Source organism: Cimex lectularius, unplaced genomic scaffold (genome assembly GCF_000648675.2).
Source record: "Cimex lectularius strain Harlan isolate CLEC.00 unplaced genomic scaffold, Clec_2.1 scaffold100, whole genome shotgun sequence".
Classification (NCBI taxonomy): Eukaryota; Metazoa; Arthropoda; class Insecta; order Hemiptera; family Cimicidae; genus Cimex; species Cimex lectularius.
This window is the reverse complement of record NW_019392663.1, coordinates 428,067-444,571: the sequence shown is the minus strand read 5'-3', so window position 1 is coordinate 444,571 and position 16,505 is coordinate 428,067. Positions and strand designations below refer to the sequence as shown.

The 16,505-nt window shown below is 32.3% G+C and overlaps 1 protein-coding gene across 1 annotated transcript in view; it reads left to right on the top strand.

Moving 5' to 3' along the window:
• Positions 1-15,296, top strand: part of LOC106671584 (ubiquitin-conjugating enzyme E2 H) — a 33,119-nt gene extending 17,823 nt beyond the window's left edge. The window contains exons 2-6 of the mRNA XM_014402498.1: positions 6,500-6,576; positions 6,652-6,819; positions 8,788-8,916; positions 9,037-9,197; positions 10,709-15,296. Of these exons, the coding sequence (XP_014257984.1) occupies positions 6,500-6,576; positions 6,652-6,819; positions 8,788-8,916; positions 9,037-9,161 (499 nt within the window). The 3' untranslated portion in view covers positions 9,162-9,197; positions 10,709-15,296. The remainder of the gene's footprint in view (positions 1-6,499; positions 6,577-6,651; positions 6,820-8,787; positions 8,917-9,036; positions 9,198-10,708) is intronic.
• Positions 15,297-16,505: the final 1,209 nt, after the last annotated feature.

The window sequence follows — 16,505 nt, the reverse complement described above, 5'->3', positions numbered from 1 at the left end:
TTAATATAATCACAACACCCTATATAAATATAGAAGTCTGGTCACTTTCGCTTCCCGAGAGTGCTCGATCTTCCTAGTGGCGGGGTTAAACAACCCCAAAATCCTATTGTAATTATGTAATGTTTTATATAAAAATTGAAGCGTCATAGAAAAATGCACAAAACTGGTATGTTTCTGGGTTAGAAAAAATATTTGTATGAGCAATAAGCAATTTTAAATTTGCAAAAAACTTCAAAACGCTATAAGCGCTATGGAAGTTGCACTTAAAAAATTGAGGTTTAAAGTGAGGAATCTTACAAATGGATAAGGTATGAATAGGGATAAGAGAGGCGGCCACAAGGCCTACTGCTCCTCGACCTAAATAGATCTATTGTGCTCCTCTGTTATTTATAACTCACTGGCCAGCTTCAGGCTATTAACCAGCCTCCACAGCTTTGCCAGCGGTTCCTTGGTGTAGGAACTTGCTTGTGGTTTTTCTTGTCCTAGTTGTAAGAACCTGAACCTACATAGACATCTTCACCGAAACATAAAATGTGTTCTGCGGTCTCCTCCTCTTCCTGGTAGTATCTGCAGCGTTTCTTCTGTCGGTACTCCTATCCGGTGCATGTGCTTTCTTAAGTGGCAGTGCCCCCTCAGGAGTCTAACCAGTTTTGCGGTTGGTCCTTCTATAATCTCTTCGCTTGCCTCATAACTGTGGCATTGTTCCACCAGGTTTTGGACTCATTAAGGACCCATTTTAAGATGTATCCTCTTTTGTGGCAGGCTGCTAGGCCGCAGTAGGTCACTGGGCTCATAGAGTCCATGTTGGCTCCCTTTTTAGGCAGTATGTCAACCTTTTCGTTGCCTCTATGCTCCGAATGTCCAGGGACCCATGCCAGGGTCAGGTCATTAGTGTTGCTGACTTCCGTCAGGGCCTCCATGCATTTCCAAACACTCTTTGCCTTCGCCTCGCATGAGGCTAAGGCTCTGAGAGCTGTTTGGTTGCCAGAGAAAATGGCTATCTTCCGGGAATGTTTTCCTAGTCTATTTATTTCTCTGGCACATTGTTCAATTGCTATGATTTCGGACTGGAAAACTGTAGCATACTTGCCTAGGTTTAACGACAGTTCGGTCTTGGCGTTCATCCCAAAGACCCCACCTCCCGTACCCTTGTCGGTTTTGGAGCCGTCAGTATACCAGTAGGAATTTGCCTTTAGTGTATTCCCTTGGCCCATTCTTCCCGTTCTGGTATCAGTACTTTGTACTTCTTGGTGAAGTTGTACTTTGGAGCAGTGGCATCAGTTGGCATACCTAGAATGGCATCTGCCTGTACCTCCTCCCTCAGTTTCCATTGTTTATTCACTTGGCCTATCCTAGCAGATGGTTGTCCATTTATGATCCTGTGGGCTGCTGCTCTGGCTTCTCCTTGGATTAAAATGGGAAGTGGTGGGAGGATTAACAAAACTTCCAGGGCCTAGACCCCAGTTCTTGGCGCAGAGCCTTCTGACCTCCCCCAGGCAATTTTCGCTCTTTGGGTAGTATTAGTTAGATGCGAGTTCCACATGAGCCGCTGATCTAGTGTAATCCCCAGATATTTGGCCTTCCTCTGTCATATTTTTCTAGTGTACAGGAACTTGAGACCATTGGCTCAGTGAGGAATTGCATTTATTTACACCAATGTCACCAAAGTTTTCTTTGGTAACCTTTATCTTGGTAGCTTTGGAAATATGCATTTGTTTCCAAAATTGGTCTGCTACTTCCACGAATTTAAAGAGGCCGGCGTTGTTGACCAATAAGAAAGGATGTTTCTGGTTATTATTATGGTATTTTAACCAGGCCTTCGCCTCGTTTAGGTTTTTCAATGATTGCGTAGTCTCGATCTCACTGGGACCTTGTGTGATGTACCCCTTTGCCACCAATGTGACCACCATAGCCAGCACCTCATTTTTTGTTCTGGCCATAGCAATTGTCAGACCAAAGAAATAATTTTTGTTTTTTACTTGGAGATACAGAACGGTCCTGATCGGCCATAACTGCGTAGTGTGGACTGTAACTTACAACGAGAAAAGGAGCGTCCTTGCAGGTTGCACAAGGTACTTGAAACGTTTTGGTCGGCATTTGGCAGATTTCACTTTTCCCTTGAAGGAGCTTTTCAATCCCTTATACTTTCGTAGTGCAAGTGTAGAAAGCCACTTACAACAATAAGAACGAATAAACGCATTTCGGGATTTGCGTTTTGGTTTAGCAGCAGCCTTCATTTATTGTAGACATAGCCGCTGGCAAGTGTTTTTTGTTTTGTTTGTTTGCTGTTTGTTTACTGTTTGTTTATTAATTCTCCTGTATGATTTCAAATCAGACAATAACAATAATCAAATATATAACCATTCCATTCTAATGGTCGTTTCCGGCCATTTGGTCTTCCTCGCCTCGCTTTTACAGTCCGTTTCGGCCATCCCCCATAACCAGTTGGTCTGGTTTCTGTTTACACTTACCCACCACTGATGATGGCGAAGAGCCGAACGTGTCTGGCAGACCAAAACAGCAAGGGTAGGCGGGCCAAAATGATCGGAAATGGCCTAACAACAGGTCCATCGTCCCGTAGCCTTCACGAGGAAACAATTACTAAGAATCAACATAAATTTAAAATAATTGTTAGGGTTATACTAATATAGTAAAACTGCCGTTTTAAGATATTAACTAAGCCAAAAATTATTTATTCATAGATTAAGTGATCGTCGTTTGTGAATAGAATTTTTTTTTCATCGGTACTAGTAGAAAAACGTGTCGTGAGGATGATAATAGGAGGAACCGTAATTATTTTGAAATTTATGTGATTGGAACACCCGGATGGTTGGTTGTAAGGATAAACCTTTTTTCTTTGTGTTCCCTTTCAAGTCCTTGAAGTTGATAGTAAGTCATGGCCGCGTCATTGAACTGCAAGCAGTACATCAAACCTGAATGAAAAAAATAAATAAATAAACAAGTCTAAATACTTTTTTTTTGTAATTATGTTTGTTTTTTTCTATTTGATTCAGTCATATTACAAAGAAATTCCATCCCAGTTTTATTTGTAGTTAATAGTTAAAAATATGGATTTGATTTATATTTTTTTTCTGATCCTCTTACACCGTTTTTGAAACTTTTATTTCATGTTTCATGCTATTTAGAAGCAAAATAAACCATATTTTATTTTACATATTTGTAGGATTTTACATATAATTACACATTTCACCTGAATTTACATATTTTGGCCCGTATTTAATAAAATAAACAACAAACTTTTGAAAATTAAAAGAAAAAATGAACTAAAGATTTCACGATGTAATCAAAAATTTAAAGAAAAGTGAATTTTCAGATGTTGATTCTTTGATATCAAACATAAATTGACAAGATAAATTCTCGGCCCACGTCTTTATTGACTCCAGTGTGCCCCAAGGCTCTCATCCGGGGCCAGTATTGTTTCTGATATTTTTCAATTACTTAGGATCGGATTACTTTGACAAATCATTTTAATTCTTAGCTGATGACCTACAAATCTTTCGCCCAACTTCCTAATTTAAGCAATATAGTATACTGCTGTAGAACCTGGACGCTTTCTGGTCTTGGTTCACAAACAATATTCTTTAATTACATGAAAATAAGTGTAAGGTCACGATTTTCCAAGAAAAAAGTCGTGAAATTGACTTGTTTGTTTATAAATTCAATGGTCATCCCAGGACGACGTCGGTTCCATCACGGACCTTAGGTTATTTTTTTTTTATCAAGAACTGTGGTTTTTGTGACTACCTTCAAGCTGTTGCAAAAAAAAGCATTTAAAAACTTAGGCTTCATTAAAAGACGGACTGTAGATTTTAAAGATGTATTTGGCCTAAAAAATCCTCTCCAATCACCTGTTTGTTTTCATTTGGAGTAGGCAAATATTGTTTGGCTGTATGGATCAAACAGTGGATCGCTCATGATTGAGTACAAAGGAGGGTATCTAAATATTTGCTATTCAAAATTAATATACATAACAGTAGTGAGCTCCCTTATACTGAAAGACTTAATTTGGTCGGACTGGACTCCTGGGAATATAGAACAATTTTGGCTTTGGCCTTGTTCTTATGGACGATACTTAACAATAAATTGATTCCCTGGAGATCTTGTCCTGCATTGGTATTAGGGTTGCCCAGTGTCAACTCCGCTCCTGTGTTATTTCAGCATAGGACGAATTATGGATCAGAATCTTGTCTTTCCCTGATAATTTGCCATATTAATATCGAGGACCTGTTCTCTGACTCCTCGCTGATTTTAAAAAAGAATTTGCTAGAGTTAAAGAAGTGATTCATTGAGCCCTGTTTCTTGTTTTGTATGTTTTTTTATGTATTTAATTTTTTGCCTTAGCCACAAGTTTTATTGTTATCAATTGCTGTTTTATTAAGTTATTTTATCAATTCATGGCTAATTCTTTTTATCTAGTGATACATTTTTATATTCTTAATTGTGTTTTTTGTATTCTTGACTGTTCAGCCTTTGGTCATTTGATCCGTTTGAACTGCAATAAAATAAATAAAGGATTTCCTTAAAGTGCCAAGTAGAGTAAGGGTTTTAACGGATAACTATTTAGATTTATTACTTCCACCACAACCTGTCATAACGAGATGGGGGACCTGGGTACAGGCCACTGTGTACTGCAGTGAAAATGTTTCAAAAATTAAATACGTCATTGCAAAATTCAAAGAAAACGCTTTAGCCCTAGAAAGGGCAAAATAAATTTTATAAATGTATACATTCACGCAAAATTTAGCTTTCATTGCATCCAACATTACATTTTTGGCAAGCATAATTTTACGACGGGAAACTCTAACCCAGCATTGCAAAACGACGCCATCGAAAATGTGGAAAATATTGGTAGAAATTTAGTTCTTGCCTTTTTGCATCAAATGGAAAATCAGGATGTATCACAAAACCAGTTTATTTTAATAATGTAATGGAGTGAGGATTTTTCTCTGTTCACTGAAAACAGTCAAACCCAAAACAAAATATTGATAAATCCTGTCCTGTTGAATTAAAATGTGTAGTGATTTTACACTATGTCCTTGAGATCTCTGTATGGTGAAACTCCTTCATACATGGCCTTCATCAAGGCCTCATTTGTACAAAGCTGTGGTAAATGTTGCTTAATTAATTAATGAGTGATTATAACAAACAATTAAAAAAAGATATAGACCACTATTAAAATATTCTTCAGACATTATAACATTATAACTATAATAATATGAATAAAATTAAACTTTTTTAAATTAAAAATCCTAAATTTTTAAAATCCTAAAAAATCCTAAAATCCTAAATTAAAATCCATCATAAACATCATATTTAACAGACAGATTACTAGGCAAATCGTAGCACACATAAGCGACAGAACTGAAATCTTCTTATTTCCATTTTACACAGAAAAATTTTACTTCTTTTTAGTATGTTGCATAATTTTTGGATGGAGTTGATGCTGGTTGTTGGCCTGTGAGTCGGTGAACTCATGCTGAACCATATTCAGATATACACTAATTGAGTCTGTTTACTCTCATGAGTTTGTTGTCCTACTGAAACTCATTAAATGACTCAGTGTTGGTTCAGCATGAATTTTGGATAGTATCAATTGATATATTAGGTAAATATTATTATCCATTAACTTGTGAAACATTAAAGGATGAAAAGTGGTGTCTGCATTGTCCGCTCTATGGATATCTTTGTTTTATATCGAACAAGCCAATATTAAAATGTCCAATTGTCAAAACCAGCGAGACGGCAGACTGGAACGATTTGAAATAATCAAACTTCAACCACAATTTCTTTGGGACTTATTAGTGTTTTTAGTTAAGTGAATAGGAATTCTCTTTTGGCCTCTGCCATTTTTAAGCTCTAAAGTCAAAATTAAGATCCTTTCCAGTTATAAAATCGTCAAAGGAGTTTTTTTTTTTTTTAGCCATCTAGGGTCTTTCATAGAAATAAGGAAGAAACCAGGTAAGCTTCTTTAGCTGACATATTGATCACTCAATGGTGTGTACCTAATTTTAAAAAAATTCTGTAGAAATGATAGCAAATAATTAATTGAAACTTGTGAAATTTAATCTTCAGAACTTTATCTTTGCACTAAAATAAATGTACAAGTACAAATTGTTTTTTAAATTGTTTATTTCTTTACGAAACTGCAGCTGTTTAACGCAACCTTGTTTAACTGTTTATTGTAGTTGTAAAAAATCATAATAAGTAAAATAAAAACATTTGAAGCAATGAAACTGATCCTGTGACATACCAATTAGCTTTAATTAGGGTTGATATGTGCAATTTGCAGTCTCCTTATTTAGGCCACTGTACAACTGTATTTGACAGGACAGTGCGCGAAAAACTTGTGATTGGATTGCACACACAATGATAAAACACTGTGTAAGTTTTATAAAAGAATCCTTATCCCATTAAAAAATTTAAAGCACCTAACATAAAAATGTAAAAAACATTATTTGTCCTTAACTAGTTTTTTCAGAATCGAAAGCAAACATGAGGTCACAATCTTAGGCGGCCTGAATGAATTCTGTGTGAAATTCTTTGGACCCAGAGGAAGTAAGTTAATTTTTTTACTGAATAAATACTGTTTTGCTTCTAAAAAACAGTTATATTACAATGGCAATTTTTTAGCACCATACGAGGGTGGCATCTGGAAAGTCCGGGTTCATCTGCCAGAACACTATCCGTTTAAATCACCATCAATAGGATTTATGAATAAAGTTTACCACCCGAATATAGATGAAGTATCTGGTACTGTCTGCTTAGATGTTATCAATCAAGCATGGACAGCTTTATATGGTATGAATTTTTATAAATATTCTTAATTTATTTATTTCATATTTAGTTCTTTCATACATAATGGCTGTTTTATACCTTTCTAAGTGTTTTTTCCAGTCACATTCATTATATTATATATGAGTTAATTTTTAAACAGAAAATTGGAAATAAAAAAATGCCAATGTACACAGATGAGATTCAAACCCACAATCTTCAGAACTGTACCCTTACCTTAGGGTTGAGATAGAAAGGTCGTCTCGGAGATCGAAGTTGTGGTGGCTCAGGTAGTTTGTGCATTGGAGTACAGTTCTAAAGATGTGGGTTCGAATCCCCTGTGACATTGGCTTTTTTAACCCAAATTTTCTGTTTAAAAATTTATACATAAAAGAATGGAACAAGGATCAATAAAAAAGCTCTCCTTATGGGGAAAAAATATATAAAAATCCAGATGAGAGATCAGTTGAGCAACCAAACCAACTCCATAATTTTTTTAAAGATGAGCACTTGGTTTTGACAAATGTCATAATTAGACACCACTGACCATTTAGGCTTAAGTAAAGAATCAATTTCTTATTGCATTTTATGATGTGATGCAAAAATGGATCATTATGGTTTCAATATTTTTATGGAATACATTGTTTCTTCATTTTATTGCCGAATATCTGGAAACCATTGAATACCAGCTGGCATTCCCGAATTTTTGTCTGGTTTCATATACAATATCCTGCAAGGCTTCATTGTCCAAGCCTTTGTACCTTCCCATTGTACCTCTACCTTTGAACAGTAAGCTCACCTCTTTATAAATTTTAAAAGTGCTTATAAGCGTCCTAAGGCAATGATTGTATAAGGGTGAGCAAGAAATGAATATACCATCCAAGCTCATTAGGTTGGTAAAAATCAGATGGATACTTCTTGCGTAGTCCGTATCCAGGCCAAAACATCCCTGATTTCAGGGCAGATAAAGGCAAGGTGATTCTCTACCCTGCTTTCTGTTTAACATGGCCCTAGAAAAAGTAATCAGTGATTCTGGTCTACAGACCTAAGGAATCATATTCGACAAATACATCCAGCTGCTGGCTAATGCGGATGTGATAGCATAGCCCCCACAGAACTAAAGGATGCGTTTCTTTCTTTACAAGAAGCAGACTTAACCTTAGGTCTTACCATTAATGAGTAGAAGATCAAAAATATGTATGTAGCAAGTGGTAATTGACCACTGATAGATGGTTCTAACTTCTTTCAGGGGGCCACAAAATGATTTGATTCTTGATTATCACTCTCAAATTATTTGATCAAATAAATTTTCCCAGACCATCATGAGAATCATATCTGCTAATACCTTTTTGGCTTCTTAAATATATGAAAAGTTGCTTGATCACAAATATCAGGCACTATAAAACTCTCATCTGCCCAGTACTAATGTATGCTTCTCAAGCTTTGACCATCTCCAAGACAACAAAAACAATGTTGTAGGAAAATTTTTCAAAGAATTTTTGGCATTGTGAAAGGAAATAACGGATGGTGAAGAAGATCAAATTAGGATGATTATGTCCTGTACAAAGTAGCTCTGTAAAAGAGTAATAAAGCTGTCAAGACTTAGATGGGTTAGTCATGCGAGGATCCGGGGGGTGAATTGCTGGCAAAGATAAACTATGGACTAGGCAAGATAAAGTTAGGAGGTGTAAATTTGATGGTGCAACGACACGAATGATATCCTTCTAACATGGAACAGGAAGGCAGCCGCGAAAGACTTCTGGAACAGGCCAGGGCCCACAAAGGGGTTGTAATGCCAGGATTTACAACTGATGAACTGTTTATTTATGATTAAAAATATTAACACAGTGATTCTCATAAAAATGGCCATTTATTATGCAACAGCTGAATACAACGATTGAGAAAACATTAATATATAATTAGTAATCACAAAATATAGAAAGTCAATTTTAAATTTCTCAAAATTTATTAAAACTATTTTCTTTTTGTTTCCAGACCTGTCAAATATATTTGAATCATTTCTACCACAACTACTAACGTATCCTAATCCCATTGATCCACTGAATGGGGACGCTGCTGCAATGTTCCTTCATAAACCAGAAGAGTACAAAAAGAAAGTCCATGGTATGTATGTAAATTGTTTCTAATTTTCACTTATATACACTAATTAATGTTAAATATTACAACAGTTTAGAAATATGTAATACATTAACTTTATATTTAATAGATATATTATATTTTCAGAATATGTTAAGAAATATGCAACAGAGGAGGCACTTAGAGACCAAGAACAACAAGTCGTTTCATCTGAAAGCGAGTCCTCTATGTCGGATTTTAGTGAAGATGAAGCCCAAGATATGGAATTATAACATTGGTTGAACCAACAACCTATTTTATAGCCTAAGGTGATACGATTTGCTATGTAAAAATAATTTTCAGAAATTAGAACACATTTCATGGAGGGTAAATCTAGGCACAACAGTGTTTTCTGGGCAACAGAAAATCCTCGTTGGAATATTCAAACGCGTTATCAAACAGTTAGTTCGATTAATGTTTTGATTGCTCAGCAACCCATTGAACCACATTTTCTTTAGGGGGCCATCTTGTTTTTATAAAAAGCATACACCCCTCACGTGTCTTCTGTTGGGCATAACTCAGAAATGGTCAGTCTTATCAAAATTTTCCTTTCAGTAAAAGTGGCATAAAATAAGCTCTAGAATTAAATTGTACAATAAAAATATGGGATTCTCATTTAAAAAAAAGTTGGTTTCATTTCACAGCTAGATGAAAAAATTATGTTAAATCTGTTACCACCATGCGATTCCTAACCAAAATTAACGGGGGGGGGGATTGTATAAGACTATTTTTTGTTAAAATTAATTGTTTCCGAAACTATAGACTATAGACTTGTATGGGTGGACTATAGAAGTTGATGCACCCTTTACAGAGAGAGAGGCCACCCAATATTAGAATTGTGCTTGAGCCCAGCAGCATTTTTATCCTTGTTCCAATTTTTGGAGGAACCAAAAATGAGGGGGAAAGTTGACTTAAATTTGCGTTAAGTCAATATTATCTGAGGAAATAGTTGCAAAGTTTTGAAACATTCCTTAAATCTTTTGGTACCATGAGCATTTATTTAAACAATGAATGCTCAATGTTTCAATTTAAACAATGAATAAATAAATTGGCTCTTGGTTTAAGAAGTTGAAGATTTCCTTTTTCCAAAAAACTATGTTCAGATTTTTTTTTGCGAATAACATAAGGATGGTTGCTTGAAATTAACAACCTTTCGCACCGTTGAATTTATTATTAAAAAACTTTTTAAAAAATGTACTTTTATGGGTGTCATAATTAAGCTCCTCTTCATATCCCGCTACTTTGGACAGAGACAACAAAAAATAAAAGTCTGTCTTGGGATTTTTCCCAAAAACCACCCAAATATAAATAAAAACAAAAAAGGCAGAAGAAAAGTTAAACTCACTTTGTATCTAGTAGTAATAGATTGTAGATATCTTGTTTCATGTTCACTTTTGTATATATCGATAATGAATGTATTTATTAGCATGAATATGTAGTATAAGAAGGTTGATAGTGAAATATTGAGTATTTCATACACCTTCAATTATATTATAATATCAGTAAAAGGTGATGGAGGAATATCTAGTACTCCACCACCCTGAGTGAATCCTTTGTGAATAGGAAAGAATGTATTATTAAGACTACATTTAATTCGTTTGGGGCAGCTGCTGGACTACCAAAACCCAAGGTTGGTATTCTTACGACTCGACGTGATAAGTCATAAGTTTGATTCTGTACACACAAGTATGTCTTATGTATGTTTGCATAATTGAGTTTAAAATCAGTAAACATGTTGCCCATTGTAATATACGACTTTAATATGATTTCTTTGTTACAGGTTTTTAAGGCCCGTAAGTTGAACAAATAGTCAGTGGAGTTATCCAGGAATAAGGGAATTTTTTATCATGAAAACCTTACATAATTAAATGGTTGTTGCTAAATTATAGTCTTTCATTATTTATATTTTCTGAGAGTTTATTTAATTTTGGTTGTTGAGTCAATGTTTGTACAAAAATCGATATTGTAGTCTTAAAAAGGTAATTTAAACAAATCCTACTATTGGATGATATAAAAAGTTTGTTAATCAGACTGGTTCTTAAAATAAAAGAAATGTTTTAAAAAATATTAAAAAATCGGACATAATTATATGACCTTGTTATCTCAGGATAGTCTTTCCATGGAGCCAATTACTTAAGTTATACTGTTAAATATATTCTATGACATCTGAAACACAGTAATGTTTATTACCAATGTCTTTTGTTTTTATTTGCCATTTTATTTGATAAATCTTCCAAAGTAAGTTATGTCGAACAATTTTTTTTTTGAAAATTTACCATTGATTACATTGCTTTAATATTCCCATTGATTTCATATTGGCTGAATTCATTTTGATGTTTGTACTAAAAAGTAAAACGGGAAAAAAACAAATAGTTAAGATAAGTAAAAAAAAATAACTAAAAATAAAAAATCTACAATTTTTTTTACTTTAATATATTAATAAATATTAACATCTTATGTATAAAATCAAAAATTTCATGTCTGTAAATTGTAAATTGAACTAGAAATTTATTCTTGTCAGAAAATTAAAACTCTTGCATCCACTGTATTTAAAATCTTAATTTATAATGAACACATGCTCATTTTGGGACTAAAAGATAAAAAATTCAATTACAATAATAGAACATGTTTATTCTTACATTAATCAGAATGATTGAATGTCATTTTTACTGATATGGTCTAAGTATAGTAAGTTATAATATCACTAAAAATCACCTGTACCAGGAGTTCCAATTTATTCGGAATTGAGAATTTAAAATTACCCAATACAAATTGTGAGTGGCCAATGATTATAAGATGTAATAAGTGTAATTTGATACTGAGAAAACTTTCATGAAAATATACGTTAATAGATTTTAATTTGTTATCTCTTCGAATGTTTTTGGTGTGCCATGGATCGACTTGTAAAAAGTGTACTTAAGTTTTTTTAAATATGACTGCCTTTAGAGTTAAAGAGGTGTAGTGTTGCAAATCAGTGGTATAATAGCATGTTACCTCTCAAATTGTATTTTTATGTTTATTTCATCTAAATATGTACCACTTGGGATTTTAATTGTGCAGTCATTTGTAATAATTAATTTCATGGTATAACAGTAGTTTAGATTACATAGAGTATGTTCTGTATTAAAATTATATAAGGGCCACCATTAAATTTTTTAATGATTATTTTTTAAGATATATTATCATATTTATTTTATAAACAGATTCTATAAAGATCAAAATTGTGGTCCAAAAAAAAAAGCAATGCCAAGCATTCAACCAATTTATTGCCTTCATCAGGGCTAGAAACTGATAATTTAGATTATAAGTATAATTTTACATAATAGGGTGTACATGTTACAACAGAACTTTAATTAAGGCATTTCGTCTATTCATATTTGGTTAGATTAAGTTTTTTTAAATGTTTTGAAACAGACGGAAAATTTCCATTTATCAATATAATTTTATGACATAACTGTACAAAAATGGAACGTAATTTTGCACTTTTGCTGAAAATAGATTCTTCCATTTGTTGCTTTTCAATTATGCCTTCGGTACATTTGTCTCCTTGCTTTTTTAAACAATTAGCAATTCCTATTAATTAATTGCCCAGTTATAAATGTACAATATTGCAATTCATCAATGGATACAATGATTAATTGAAGTAATTCCATTTCTATATCTAATTGGCCACTGAAAAATATTTTTTTAAACAATTTTTCCATGTTCAAATTATAATGTTAGATAAGTTTTTGCCCAATTTATTTAAAGCTTTACAATTTTGTTTTAATAATTGTCAATTGCCAATATTTAATCATTAATGATTTTGAATCAAAAGCTCCGCATGACTTTTAAAATCTTATCAACAATAGGGACCAAATATTTTTTAGGCAGTAACACATCCAATTGGATACCGACTATGTTTCAACATTTTAAGCATTCTTACAATAGAACGACTTCAATGACAACTTTGTTTGGTTTAAATGCTATTTCACTGATCTAATGTACTAATAAAATTGTGCTGAAATACAATAATCATTAAGACTTAAATAAACATGTTATTTTTCTTTTTATTTAAACAACTGGGAAAACTATATTAATTAAATTTTAATGTTGAAAATATTTTTTGTGGCCAAATTATTATCCTTAAGATGACATCGTGACAAGAAGTATAATTTCGTATTGGATAAATTGAGTAAAAATTGGTTCTATCCTTTAGAATTTCTGATCTTATTTAACTTTTTCCCCAAATTTTTGCCTTAGATACTTGCAACATAACCACTGATTTATGCTACAATATTTGAAAACATTGCTCGTTCCATTGAAGGAACAGGTGCAGAAACCATTGAGGACAAGTTTCTAAAATGAAAACATTCTTTTCGATAGTATAAAAACTTTATTTTATTAAAACATTGTGATCTATACAGCTATGGGCGTTAATTGTATAATTAATAATATAATCATACTAACAAAACAAATATTCAAATTTGCCGGACATGTCTTTGTGATTTAATCCCTAACAGATACTATGTCGGTAATACAAATGATACATAATAAAAACTAGTGTATATATGCAAAATGTGAGATTATAGACGATTAAACATTTACATATAATAGGTAAATAGGTGGCCAATGTCTTACAATTTAATTTACAATACTTTTGATATTGAAAAATGAAACGTATTCTTTGAACTTGCAAGGCAAGCGCTGCATATTTATTGTTGTTATTACAACAGTTTTAGACAACTTTCAATGACAAAATAACTATTGTAATATTTATTTATTTTTAAAATGTTTATGATATAAAATAGTAGTGTTATATCAGCAAGACATTGTAATTTAAACTTTATTGGATTAAATCAATTTTTTTTATATGCGAGCATAATTATACTTTGTAAGTTTGGACATAAAATAAAACCTTAATTCATTGATGAAGGGAGTTGTTTTAAATTCTCTTTATCAGTGGTTTGGAAATTTTGTTGTAAACTGTTTCAAAAATTCCAACACCAGGAAGTAAACAGATGTAAATATTTAACAAAGAAAGCTATTTTATTGACATTATCATTGTGGACGTAATGTAAAAGCAAAAAAAGTTTTTCAAAACCTTATGAGTACTTGTCAAATAAGTGTTAAAAAAATGATTTATTTGTATATAGAAATTATTGTTAATGAAAATTTAAAAGTCACTATTGCAAACGTTGCAATTGTTAATCTTTAATACCAGTTGCTAGCTGATCACATTAGTGTATTAAATCTACCTCATAATTAATATAATTATTTCCTGAATTGTGAGTCGTTTTTATTAAACAAACCTCAATAACTCCAAGAAGCTTTATCCTTTATTCTTGGACAAAAGATTACAAAAAATTATTATTTAATTGTTACAATTGAACATTTATCAGTAATGTAGCCTGTAAATGCATTCTGTTAGTAAAAAAAAAATAAAAAAAGAAATTAATTAAAAATGAAAAACAGAAGAAGGAGTTACGAGGTTTTTACAAAGGACAATATTAACAATCAATTCATTATTCTAATATATTTCTGGATTACTTAACGAATGATTACAAGTGAGTAGCACGCTACATTAATGGTTAGGAATTTAGCTGTAAAATATTAGGATAAGCTGTAATACATTTTAGGGAGATAGGTGGTTTTGAATTATATACAGTTAATTGTGTGCAAAATGTAGATGGAATTATCACTGCTACTAACAAAATGAAAAAAAAAGTAAACCAGATTTGAAAATAATATTTTATTTATTTTTGAAATAGTTAACCTTTACATTATATAGTAACTATTTTTAAGTAGTTTAAGAAGTATTTATATAAAGTTGCATAATTAGCTTATATATTTATGATAACTTAAAGAATACAGGTGTGAGAATTGTGCTATGTATGATAAAATACCCAGTTTTTATTTGTTTGTCTTTATTTCAGTTTATTACGTGTAAAGCATTTATAGAATTTGTCTTTGTATCAAAGGTATTAAATCATTCAGCTATAAAGTATAAGAATAAACTTTGTATTAAGTTTTGACAAACACTTAAAATATGACAAATTTTGGATGTGATGTAATACAAGAATTCGTCAAATGCTCAAATTGATTTCTATTTAATTATGCACACGTGTTATCACAATTAATTTTGTGGCTATAAAAATTAAAATAATTTTATTAATACTTTTGAATTTAATCACAGTTATGTTTTTTTGATTATGGTTGATTAGTTTATTCTTGTTATCATTTTGTATTTCTATATCACGTGGTTTCTAAATGTCCACATTGTATTGAAATGCTGTGTTATGGGGCAATTTACATGTTTCTGATATCAAAAATTACTGAACCTTATTTTATGGTGTTTTATAATATTTTAAATAAAAATGTTAAAATTGTATGCATTTTTTTCCCCATCTGATCGTATTTGTCATGCAAGCAACTTTGATGTTGAATCCCGGATTAGCCCTTCGTTTTTTAATTGACAATATGAAAAAGTATTGTAAAGTGGCCTCTGGTCCACATCCAACAGGTAATTGGACACTAAAGCCCTGTATGACAGAAATTACTTTACATTTTGAATGCTGTGGGCGAATGGTTAGGGTGTCCGACTCGTACTTGCTATGCTAGCGATTCTGGTTTCGAAGCTGGCAGAGCCCATGGTTTTTTATAGAGTTTTGACCCCTCCATGATATTCAATGGGTTGTTGCCGTTGGACATTAAGCCCTCCTGTATGACAGGAATTACGTTACTTTTACTTTTTATTCCCACACCACTTTACAATACTCCACAAGATCCTGCCAAAATCATCCATTTCCAATGGCTACAAATTTGTCAAAATTAAGTTCTGTTTTTGTTTTAAATGCTGCGTCCGAAATGACAGATTGCTTCAAAGTAGAATCCTCACTTCTTCGACAGTGAGAGAGCACAATCTTTATTAAATGCATCAACATTTTTATCGCTGCTTAAGTACTGTACTACACATATAATATGTATTGTCTAATTAATTTATTTTTAACTGACCGTAGAACATAATCCAGTTTGATTTTTCTTTCTAATATTTCTGAGAGCACAATGTTATATTTTAAATCCATTACAGTTCGTGGACCGATTGGCCAATTAACTTTTTTTCAATTAATCTTTATGAAAGGTATTGGTTGAGATAAAAAAGTTATACTTTAAGTAGAATAAATTACTTATTTTATAAAGGTATCTATTTGAAGTACATCAAGACGTTTCTACATAAATTATAGGTATTATTTAAGAGACTTTTTCCAAGTGCATAATATAATCATGGGTACTACAGGTAAATTCTATACTTTTTAATAAAGTATATAACTTCCGTTTTTTCATACCTTGCAACACCCAAACTGGAGTAGTTTGGACTTTGTTGTATACAATAAAAGGACAAAAATGTTTATAGTAAATTTGGCTAGCGAAGACCTATCATTGAAATGTTTTTCTAGTGAAATGCTGGATGTTAAAGTTACTTTTACAACCCACCTTTCATAATATGACTTATCCAACCACCTTTGCAGAAATATGAGCATAAGGTACCTTTTTATAACACAGAGCTGAAAATAAATTAGCTTTTACATTGCTTGAAA